Source organism: Mangifera indica, chromosome 11 (genome assembly GCF_011075055.1).
Source record: "Mangifera indica cultivar Alphonso chromosome 11, CATAS_Mindica_2.1, whole genome shotgun sequence".
Taxonomy (NCBI): Eukaryota; Viridiplantae; Streptophyta; class Magnoliopsida; order Sapindales; family Anacardiaceae; genus Mangifera; species Mangifera indica.
This window is the reverse complement of record NC_058147.1, coordinates 11,999,514-12,011,715: the sequence shown is the minus strand read 5'-3', so window position 1 is coordinate 12,011,715 and position 12,202 is coordinate 11,999,514. Positions and strand designations below refer to the sequence as shown.

The 12,202-nt window shown below is 32.7% G+C and overlaps 2 protein-coding genes across 2 annotated transcripts in view; both read right to left on the bottom strand.

Annotated features, from left to right (window-relative positions):
- The window catches only part of LOC123229120 (pentatricopeptide repeat-containing protein At1g12300, mitochondrial-like), a 97,293-nt gene extending 95,200 nt beyond the window's left edge, over positions 1-2,093 (bottom strand). Inside the window, exon 1 of the mRNA XM_044654724.1 lies at positions 705-2,093. Within this exon, the coding sequence (XP_044510659.1) occupies positions 705-2,091 (1,387 nt within the window). The 5' untranslated portion in view covers positions 2,092-2,093. The remainder of the gene's footprint in view (positions 1-704) is intronic.
- Positions 2,094-9,393: 7,300 nt separating this feature from the next.
- Positions 9,394-11,218, bottom strand: LOC123229129 (pentatricopeptide repeat-containing protein At1g63080, mitochondrial-like). The gene is made up of 5 exons (XM_044654741.1): positions 11,157-11,218; positions 9,962-10,306; positions 9,752-9,781; positions 9,663-9,694; positions 9,394-9,575 (listed from the first exon to the last, which is right to left on the bottom strand). Exons 2-5 carry the CDS (start codon positions 10,269-10,271, stop codon positions 9,402-9,404), a joined length of 546 nt encoding a protein of 181 aa, XP_044510676.1. The 5' UTR covers positions 10,272-10,306; positions 11,157-11,218; the 3' UTR covers positions 9,394-9,401.
- Between the last annotated feature and the right edge of the window lie 984 nt (positions 11,219-12,202).

Here is a 12,202-nt window from a genome sequence, read left to right as displayed (position 1 = left end):
AATTATATGACTTCTTCATTAATGGATTCACATAAATACAATCACCACTACAATGTTGGCACACACCCTTACATGGAAACTTTAACGTTTGCCAGGGCTCTCTTGATAAGCTATACTCCCCTGGAAAATGCACTTACTCAACAATCAACATCCTGTTGGTTCTTGGGTTGAAAAGGATGGTAGCAAATTCAGGACTTCACGATAATCTTCATGCTTTCCCAGTAAATCTAATATTATTGAATATATGGATGCATCTGGTTTCACATTTCTCTCTTTCATTTTGTGAAGAAGTTCCACAACTTTTAAAGTCTCATTATTCTGCAAGAAACCAGACATAAGCGTATTGAAAGTGACCGAATCTGGCGTAACACCATTTTGCTCCATATCTGAGAACCATTTACTTGCCATTTCTAACTTTCCTTCCTTACAAAATCCATGCATCATAATGTTATATGTAATAACATCTGGAACAAAGCCATTACTATGTAATCTGTTGAACATTTCCCAAGCAATATTGAGTCTCCCTGTCTTGCACAACCCATTAATGAGACAATTGAAAGTTGTGATGTTAGGTTGAATGTTTCGATTTATTAAAGTATGGAACAGTTCAACAGCCTCCAAAACACAACCATTTTTGCAATACCCATCAATAAGAATATTATACGTAAATAAGTCGGGAGGCAAATTACTAAGTTGCATCTTACCAAATAGCTTTTTTGCATGTCTGACATTACCGTTCATAAAAAGCCCAGATAGCAAGGTATTATAAGCAACAACATCTGGCCTAACTCCCTCTGAAGTCATTTCCTCATAAAGATTCAAGGCTTCATCAATTTTTCGATTCTTGCAATACCAATTGATCAGAGTATTATAGCTAACTACATCAGGTGTGCATCCCATACTCAACATTGAGGCTAAAACTTCCTTAGCATCATCAATTTTATTTGTCAAGCATAAACCATCCATCAAAATATTGTAGCTAAAAACATCAGGCTTACACCCCATACTTGCCATGGAATCAAATAGCCTTCTAGCATCATCAATTTGACCTGCCAAGCAAAAACCACTCAAAAGTGTGTTATAAGTTATTGTGTTGGGACAAACACCTCTATTAATCATTAGTTGGAACAACCCATTGGCTTCGTCCATCTTTCCATCGATACAGAGCTTATCAATTACCACGCTAAATGTCACCACATTAGGTTTTACAGCTTCCTCCAACATCTCTATAAACAAAGTTTTAGCCTCCTCCCAATTAGATGTATTACACAAACCATAAATTAGAGTGGTGTAAGTAATCACGTTTGGATTAATGCCCTTGGTCCTCATTTCTGAAAACAGTTTCTTTGCCTTGTCTACTAACCCATATTTGCAAAGACCATCAATAATTGTAGTATAGCAAACAATATTAGGCTTACAAATGACACCAAATTCACCATTCCCGTTATTCATTTCTTCAAACAACTGAAGGGCAACAGTGACATTACCAGTTCTACACAACCCAGTAATCAAAGTCCCAACTGTAACCACATCCGGTCTACAACCAACCGAAACCATTTTCCTAAAAAATTCAATGGCCTTCTTAATCTTGCCCGCCATACAAAGACCATTAATCAGCTTGCTAAAAGTCAAAGCGTCTGGGTAAAAACTCCTCCTAAAAATACTCCCAAGAACTACAAAACCATCAGAATCGCGTGCCAGTTTGCTTAAGCAATCAATTAAAATATTCAAAATAAAGAAATCCAGCAACAACCCAGCTGAAATGAATCTCGTGTACATCACAAGAAGTTGATCAAAATGTTTTTTCTTAACAAGTGCAGAAAACAAAATACAGAAGGAAGACATAGCAGGAGTTGGGTGCATATGAATCATATAATTGAAGGAATCAAAAGCTTCATCAAGAGAAAAGTTACCTGACCTGCAGTTTACACGAAGGAAATTATAAAGTTGAGAATGGTGCTTAAGAGTGGAGAAGTGTTTGGGTGGTGATTTTGTGTGTTGATTTTGGGAAACTGAAGAAAGAATAGATGAAGATGAAAATCTAACATTGAAAGATGATTTTGAAGAAACAAGTGAAGTTTTAAGAAACATTTTCAGAGAACATTTGAAAAAAAAAACCCTCAATTTTTTTTTTGAAACAAATCAGGTCGATTCGGGTTTATCAAAGCATGAACTACGTCTATAAGACATTTTACTGTCAAACATTTCTTTTTCAATATATAGTTTCTCTTCAAATTTCCCTTTGAGCAGCTCTACAAATTTGCATATTTAAAAACAGAAGAACTAACTGATTAAAAGTTAAAAATTATAAATACAAACACCAACACTATTTGTTCTTGTTCAACTTTAATTTCGATACATAAATATCACAACAAAATATAAGATAAGATAATTGTTATCAATGGAATGAAGGAAATATTTTCATTATTAATTAACAATATATTAATCAAAATTTAACATGTAAACTACCTCACTGTTAATCAAGAATCAAAATTTTTCTATTACATACATTAATAAGGCGCTTCATTTTGCATATTCACAGTTAGTAATATATTTAAGGGAAAAGGAATGACTATTTCCCACCCAACTTTTTGTCTAATCTCAAAATCATACCTATGACACATAGAAAACCCAAACACCCATCCACGAACTAACTACCATCTAAATTTTCAGTTAACGACAAGAGTAAAATCGTTATTTTACCTATAAATCTTAAAACTTTGAAATTGATATCAATTTTCCCCTAGGTTTTAAAAACTAACATTCAATCCATTCTCAAAGTTTGAAAAGTTTAAATTTCACCTCTAAGGTTTGTTTCCTTCTCCACCCATCATCATTCTGACTGATGACCAATGCCTTTCATCTTTCTTCCAGATCTGACTACGAAAGACGATGAAGTACAGTCATCTAGACTCGATGATAAAACATCATCCTTCTTTTTGAGTCTTCCCATTCTGGATGACAAGAGTCATCCTTTGTCAAAGAAAACTTTTGTTTCTTCCCATCATCTACCAGTTCCCTAAGCCACCGAAAATGAAACCTGGAACGGGGAAAAAAAGTGAATTTTTCAAAGTTTAATCATGACAGGTGAATGTGAGTTCTCTAAACTAAGGGGTGAAAATGATATAATTTTTTTAAGTTTTAGGGTTTATGTGTAAAATAATAATTTTACCCTTACTTCTAAGTAAAGATTTGGACGATAGTTAGCCCATGAGTGGATGTTTGAGTTTTTCATTTATCGTGAATATAATTTTGAATTTGAACTAAAACTTGGGTGGAAAATTGTCTTTTTCCCTATATTTAATAAATAAAACTATATGTACAAATAATTTTATTAATTTTTTTTATATATAATAATGTGATATTATGTGATTAAATGATTAAATTGTTCATTTTTTATTTTAATTCAACATTATTCAATCAGGAAAAGGACAATTTTCTACGAAAGTTTTAGTCGAAATTCAAAATCATATTCACGGCAGATATAAAATCCAAATAGCTATTCATAGGCTAACTATAATCTAAATTTTTAGTCAGAGACAGGGGTAAAATCATTATTTTATCCATAAATCCTAAAACCTAAAAACTTTATATCATTCCACCCTTAGTTTAAAAAACTCACATTTACCCCCATGATTAAACTTTAAAAAATTCACTTTTCCCCCTTTTGAGGTTTAATCTCTAGTGGCTTAGGAAACCGACTAGAGATCAAGAAGAAGTGTAGGTCTTCTTTGGCTACAAAGGATAATGAAAAACGATCATTCGTTGTCTAAATCTGAACAACGAATCGTCGTCTAGACCTGTAAGAAGAGATGAAGGACGATGCTTCGTCGTCCTTCGTCTCATTGTCTAGACATGACGAAAGATGATGTTTTGTCATCCTTCGTCTCTTCTTATAGATCTGGACGATACTTCATTGTCCAAATCTAGATGATAAAGAGTCGTCTTTCATAAAAATTATATTATTGATTAATTACATTTTAACCCCATAACTCTAATAGAAAATTTTAATAGAAATTGAATGATGAATGAACATTTGAATTTTTAAAACATTGTGAGTGAGAGCTTGAGGATGGACTAAATCTTAGGTGGGAATAAGAATTTTGGCCTTTAATTTATTATGAATAATATTTTACTTTCTCTCGGTTTCTTAAGGGAAACAGAACAAACAAAGTGAGACAACCTTTAATGTAATCATGCAAACTTCTAATAAATTTTCAATGTGTAAATATAAATAATTGAGAAAAAGAAAGTTAAAAAGAAATTATCGATTCTCAAATATTTAATGATAATTGGTAAGCACACTTGTTAACAAATAATCATACTTTTCTTAAATTTTCACGTAGGTAAGTATATTAAAGCATTGCATGAATTTCATCTTTGAGGAAATATAATTTTGATTTTTATTCATTATAGAAAACACCTACAATTTACAACTCATACTTTGTTTTTTTCCCTCTTAAACACGCTTTAGCACTTTTTCCTTTAATTAAAAGACACAAACAAATCATACTATTTAAAAAATTAAAATAAAAAAGAAAATAAAGCAAAGTATATCAAGTCTATGGAGGCTTAAACAATGTAAACACTATGTAGAAGGGTGGATGACTTGTGCTCAACTTGCATCTAGAATGGTCAACTCATGATCAAGTGACGCCAAAAAAAAAAAAAAGAAAAGTCATCAAAGAGGAAAAAGAATTAGTACCGAAGAGGAACCATTGAAGAAGAAGAATCATCCACATGGTGAGATGAAGTGTCACTATACTAGTGAGATATCAATCTTGGGCAGAACAACAATCCAAACTCAAACTAGCTCACATCACATCCTCCCTAAACTATGAGAGACCATGGTCTCAATACTACCAAAGCCAATCTCAAAAGGCACTCCCCATTCCAACCTTTCTTTTGTTGTCTTTAACTCAATTCTAGTAGATTGTTTCCTTGATTCATCCAAGACAAACTTTAGAATCATACTTGACATGTTACTATACTTAGTGAGCACACTTTATAGTCACGTGTAGCTTTCTAAGGTTTAAGACCCAACTTTGCTTCAACTTGGTTCAAAATCAAAGGTACACTAGAATGTGCAACTCAAAAGACCGAGTTCCAATCTGACATATCTAAACATTGGAATACCTATATTAGGTTTTTTTCAATATGATTTGAAATAAGGTTGGCAACTTCCTTCTTAATATGAAAGGTAAGCTCATGCTCATGAATACTCAAACTAGTAGTTTCAAGACGAAAGGCCATGTTGGTTATGTGTTGTTTGTATGTGAAGACAAATGATGATAAAGATAAAATCCATTGGCTCGAAAAATATTAGGTTTAGGATATGTATTGATTTGACCCATATTTGATTTCCGAAACAAATGTCGATACATATTTGAAATCAAAATCTCTAGCCAGAGAATAATATAAGTTATACGAAAGATGTTTGTGATGAAGTGTTTTGAAAATATCAATTGATGATTTGTATAGAATTGAAATTAGGACTTTGACGAACCATGAGCTTGAAATTGATCAAGATTAGATGATGGAAAGGTCTTATCTACATGAAATGTACGATTGAAGGTATTAGGTTCAATAAAGTGTTTTTTCGTCGTAGTTTAGGGGCTACGACACATTGCTAGATGTTTATCATAATCATTGAGTTTTCATATGTATTTCAGATTGTTCAAAAAAAGACTCATGATTATATCATAGTGAACCTAAAGAGTCACACTAATAAACCAAGCTTTTAAGAGTAAGGAGTATATTATCTAAGATTGGCTAACACCTTTCGAAGGATAATTAACATTAGTATCATATAAAGTGTTACATAGGTACAAAAGTAACATTTTAAAAGTTAGAATGTTTGTGAAGGGGAATTAGGGTAGCTAAGATATATAATTGATATACATGCATGATTGTAGTTTAAATTAACAATTTAAAGGACCGATTAATAATTTCATTATTGTTAATTAGCCACCAACATAAAAATGGCTCATTAATTTATCTTAGATGAACTAAGCTCGTTTGAAACAAACTTTGTATCACAAAAACAACATTCCTTTCCATTCTCTCTACTCCTCGGGTTTGGGTGTTTTTGGCTTGGAGGTGCAGCTTTTTTGAGATTTTTTAAAGTGAGAGACTCATTCCATCATCCTACATCTAAAGCAAAGGAGTAGGTAATCTTCTAACCTTCTCATGTATATTTCTTTTCAGGCTTTGATTCTTGCTTTTATGTATATGCATGCCCATTTTGCTTCATTCTTCTTCCCCATTTATTTCAAAAACTATGTCACTGCTGATCAAGATTTAAAATTTTCTCATCACATACATTAACAAACACTTCACTTTGCATATTTACAAATAACAATATATTTAATGAATAAAGCTACATGTACAAACAAATATTATCAACTTATTTTTATAAACTGATGTGACAATTTGTAATTGAATAATATGATTGCTTATTTTTTTTATCTTATTTTAACATTATCTAATCGCATATTGTTATATTAGATTATACAAATAAGTTAATAAAATTTGTTTTTATACATATTATTTTTCATGTTTAATTACTAAAACAATAATGTGTTTTTTAAATCTTTGTACATTGACCTTGAAATGGTATTGATACTAAACATGGTTAAAATTCAAAAATTTTTAAAAATATATAGAAGAATGAATTGTTGAAAATATTGTTAGTAACACATCCTTAAACAAATTTAAACTGCAACTTACAAGAAGAAACAAGCCAAAATTATCTAATTTAATTTATTATAAATGTTAAAATAAGAATTAATTATTGTCACGCCTTCACCTGCGTAGAAAGTGAAAAGATGAGTTTTCAATTCAAATATTGTCACGCCTTCACCTGCGTAGAAAGTGAAAAGATGAGTTTATCAGACTCATGCCTTCACCTATGTGGAAAGTGAAAAGATGAGTTTGCAAACGTAATATTTGCTTAATTGAGTTTGCAAACTCATCTTTCCACTTTCCACTTAGGTGAAGGCATGAGAGAACCTAATAAACTCATCTTCCTATTTTTTACACAAATGACGGTATGAGCGTGCCCAAACTAAAACTCATATTTCCGCTTTCTACATTGGTGAAAGCATAAGTGTGTCCAAAGTAATAAACTCATTTTTTCACTTTCCATATCTGTGGAGATGAAGACATAAGTGAGCTTAACTAAAATGCCAGAAGGATGCTTGTCTTTGATACCATCTAAAAATATGAATAAATTGTATTTTTTTGGATATTAAACTATCTGAATAATACATAATTTTTTTTGTAGATTAAACTATCTATCATAAATTTTATATAAGAAAATACAAATCAAGATAATTAATATACAATAATATAAAAATGGAAAACATATATTTAGAATATCTGTTAACTTATGAAATAATATATTTAGAATATATTCTAATATATAAAATAATATATTCGAAATCTATTTAAATATATTCTAACCGAAATAATATATTTAAAATATATTTTAACAATAAATAATATTTTCTTTTCTTAGTTTTTTAAGGGAAATAAAACAAACAATCATCTAATTCAATTTAATTTATTGTAATCACGCAAATTTGCAATAAGTTTTCAATGTATAAAATTAAAAAGGAATTGAGAGTAAGAAAATTTAAAAAAAGTTATATTGATTCCAAAATATTTAACGCTAACTGGTAAGCAAACTTGTTAACAAAGAATAATGCTTCGCTCAAAATTTTTTTGTATATAATTTATATGCATAGATAATGTATTACTATATGATTTGATGATTTTGAATTAAAAATAAAATAATATTCAATCATATAATGATATACCATCTATGTATCTAAATTGTGTATAAAAATTATGTAAATATAATATTGTTCTTCATGAAACGAATACTATTTAATGCTAATTTAATTGGTTTACCCTTTCTTTTTTTTTTTTGATAGGTTTATTTGGATTATGTTACTTTTAGGTGTTATATAAATTTTAATAACGATTTGTTATTCTCTTCTTTCTCTTTTATTTTCTATTGCATTTTAGGGTTATTGAGTATCATGTGATTTAAGTGGATGGGTTCTGACTTAATCTTGCTACTTTGCTAGTATACTTTGTCGAGATTCTGATTGCGCTCCAGTTAGTGCTCCACCACACTTAAGGGATTTGTATGAATGCCATTAACATAATTAGTGTGAAATGCAGCTTTTTCTATTGGTGGATATATGTATAATTGAAGTCATTTTTATTATTTTGTAAATGTGAACTTTATAATTTCTTTTTTATTTTTCTTTTTGGTGTTTGGTGGGAAAAGTTAGTAACTACTTTATAACATCATGCAAAGTGAGAAACTACTTTATAATTTGTTGCACACTAGTGTTGTTGACACCATAATTAATAGTTCCTCATGTACATTTATAATCTAATTGTTGATGATACTGAGAAGAGAGACTCTAATTTTGACACAAGCCTCAAAGACAAGCCCTATTTTCAGTGCATGAATTAAAGCAGAAGGCTAATTTGTGTTGTGTGATAGCAGTAGTCTTCCACTCGCAATTTGAAACTCCATTCTGCTAGCAAACTTTAAAAGCCCATTTTTGAGATAACTGAACTTAGGTACCAAAAAGAGCAAAGAAATCAAAGGATGCAGAAGAAAATCGCCAAATTAATCAGAAGAATTTGGTTGCCATATAGAATATCCAAAAAGCACCACAACTCTCTTAATCACTAACCAGACTTGAATCTTCGTGTACTTGTTTGGCAGTTACTATTAAGAATAATTATTCCACGTAAACAATAAATCGAGAAGTAAATGTATCGAAACCTCTCAAGGACCCTCTAGTGATGGATCACAAGAACGATTCCCTTCTACCAGGAAGGCAGCATCATCATCGAAGTTCAACTTAGCATCAGCTACCACCAACTTCTTACTAGAGACTTCATCAAGGGGATTCATCTCTCCAAAGAAATAAAGATTCCCACTAACATTGATTGGTAAAAACGAACAAATGAAGAGACTATATTTATGTATGTATATTACAAGTAGCACTAAGAGTACACAGATGAGACATTCATGTTCATACCATTTCTCAATAGCATCATTTTGATCAGTGGCCTTAGGTGCTAAACCATCTACAACCTTACGAGCATCTTTGTCAGTATTTTCCTTTGAAAACAAAAATAGGCAACTGTCAGAAACAAAGATGTATACTAATACAGCAACTTGGTAGTCAAGCCAAATCAACAGAGATGAAGACAAAATCTATAACTTCAATTATATGACTTCTTCATTAATGGATTCACATAAATACAATCACCACTACAATGTTGGCACACACCTTTACATGGAAACTTTAACGTTTGCCAGGGGTCTCTTGATAAGCTATACTCCCCTGGAAAATGCACCTACTCAACAATCAACATCCTGTTGGTTCTTGGGTTGAAAAGGATGGTAGCAAATTCAGGACTTCACGATAATCTTCATGCTTTCCCAGTAAATCTAATATTATTGAACCTATGGATGCATCTGGTTTCACATTTCTCTCTTTCATTTTGTGAAGAAGTTCCACCACTTTTAAAGTCTCATTATTCTGCAAGAAAACAGACATAAGCGTATTGAAAGTGACCAAATCTGGCGCAACACCATTTTGCTCCATATCTGAGAAACATTTACTTGCCATTTCTAACTTTCCTTCCTTACAAAATCCATGCATTATAATGTTATATGTAATAACATCTGGAACAAAGCCATTACTATGTAATCTGTTGAACATTTCCCAAGCAATATTGAGTCTCCCTGTTTTGCACAACCCATTAATGAGACAATTGAAAGTTGTGATGTCAGGTTGAATGTTTCGATTTATTAAAGTATAGAACAGTTCAACAGCCTCCAAAACACAACCATTTTTGCAATAACCATCAATAAGAATACTATACGTAAATAAGTCGGGAGGCAAATTACTAAGTTGCATCTTACCAAATAGCTTTTTTGCATGTCTGATATTACCGTTCATAAAAAACCCAGATAGCAAGGTACTATAAGTAACAACATCTGGCCTAACTCCCTCTGAAGTCATTTCCTCATAAAGATTCAAGGCTTCATCAATTTTTCGATTCTTGCAATACCCATTGATCAGAGTATTGTAGCTAACTACATCAAGTGTGCATCCCATACTCAACATTGAGGCTAAAAGTTCCTTGGCATCATCAATTTTATTTGTCAAGCATAAACCCTCCATCAAAATATTGTAGCTAAAAACATTAGGCTTACACCCCACACTTGCCATGGAATCAAATAGCCTTCTAGCATCATCAATTTGACCTGCCAAGCAAAAACCACTCAAAAGTATGTTATAAGTTATTGTGTCGGGACAAACACCTCTATTAATCATTAGTTGGAACAACCCATTGGCTTCGTCCATCTTTCCATTGATACAGGACTTATCAATTACCACGCTAAATGTCATCACATTAGGTTTTACACCTTCCTCCAACATCTCTATAAACAAAGTTTTAGCCTCCTCCCAATTAGATGTATTACACAAACCATAAATTAGAGTGCTGTAAGTAATCATGTCTGGATTAATGCCCTTGGTCTTCATTTCTGAAAACAGTTTCTTTGCCTTGCCTACTAACCCATATTTGCAAAGACCATCAATAATTGTATTATAGCAAACAATATTAGGCTTACAAATGACACCAAATTCACCATTCCCGTTATTCATTTCTTCAAACAACTGATGGGCAACAGTGACATTACCAGTTCTACACAACCCAGTAATCAAAGTCCCAACTGTAACCACATCCGGTCTACAACCAACCGAAACCATTTTCCTAAAAAATTCAGTGGCCTTCTTAATCTTGCCCGCCATACAAAGACCATTAATCAGATTGTTAAAAGTCAAAACCCCTCCTAAAAATACTCCGAAGAACAACAAAACCATCAGAATCGCGTGCCATTTTGCTTAAGCAATCAATTAAAATATTCAAAATAATGAAATCCGGAAACAACCCAGCTGAAATGAATCTCGTGTACATCACAAGAAGTTGATCAAAATGTTTTTTCTTAACAAGTGCAGAAAACAAAATACTGAAGGAAGACATAGCAGGAGTTGGGTGCATATGAATCATATAATTGAAGGAATCAAAAGCTTCATCAAGAGAAAAGTTACCTGACCTGCAGTTTACACGAAGGAAATTATAAAGTTGAGAATGGTGCTTAAGAGTGGAGAAGTGTTCGGGTGGTGATTTTGTGTGTTGATTTTGGGAAACTGAAGAAAGAATAGATGAAGATGAAAATCTAACTGTTAGGATCCCAAGTGCAAGGTATGGGACTTGGATCCCACATTGGAAAGTATGGGCAACTACTGTGGGGTTTATATGGCCTTGGGCTCTCCCATCTCAATAGCTAGCTTTTGAGGTATGGTTCTCCTAAGGTTTGTATCAATTGGTATCAGAGCAAGTCCTGGACATGGCGGATGGCACACGAAATCAGGAGCTCTGTCGAGAAATGGCTCAGATGGTGCAAGAGGCAGAGTTGCGACAACAACGTCTACTAGAAAGAGTCTATCGACGAAATCAAGAGCTTGATTGGTGGTCTCAGTAGGCATCAATCAGAAATTTTCACTAAACAAAAGCTTGTGGATCTTACAGAGGAAGGAAGAGCACCAGAATCGAATCATAATCTTCCCTGGGGTCACTTAACAAAACTGGAATTTCCAAGGTTCAATGGTGAAAACCTGGATACTTGGCTCCTACGAGCAGAATATTTTTTTGAGGTGGATGGAACACCACCAGAAAATTGGGTTAAAGTAGCAGCTCTGCATTTGGAGGGAAGAGCCATACAATGGCATCAAAGTTTCATGAAATCCAAGGGAGGTTAGAACGTAATCTGGAAAGAGTATGTTCAATGTCTGAATGCCAGGTTTGGTACTTATGCTTATGACGATCCTTCGTCCGATTTACGTAATTTGCGACAGAATGGTTCACTCTAAGTTATTTGGATGCCTTTGATGAATTGTATCCAAGGGCTGGTATCCGTGAAGATCAGGCCCTTAGTTTCTTCCTTTCAAGATTGGTGGATGTCTTACAAATGCCAGTTCGGATGTTTCGACCAAAGACTCTTACCAAAGCATATGCTTTAGCCAAGCTGCAGGAGATAACAATAGCAGCCATGAAGGATCAACCAAAGACATTTCATAGGACACCTCAATTAGGA

Bases quoted from the DNA above. Each gene is read 5' to 3' on its own strand.
- LOC123229129 (XM_044654741.1), bottom strand. From the start codon at position 10,271: ATGGCAAGTGTGGGGTGTAAGCCTAATGTTTTTAGCTACAATATTTTG. The intron at 9,695-9,751 runs ACAGATTACATA...ACATTATAATGC, and splicing joins TATTGCTTGGGAAATGTTCA to ATGGATTTTGTAAGGAAGGA. The intron at 9,576-9,662 runs GCAAGTAAATGT...GTTTTCTTGCAG, and splicing joins AGGAAGGAAAGTTAGAAATG to AATAATGAGACTTTAAAAGT.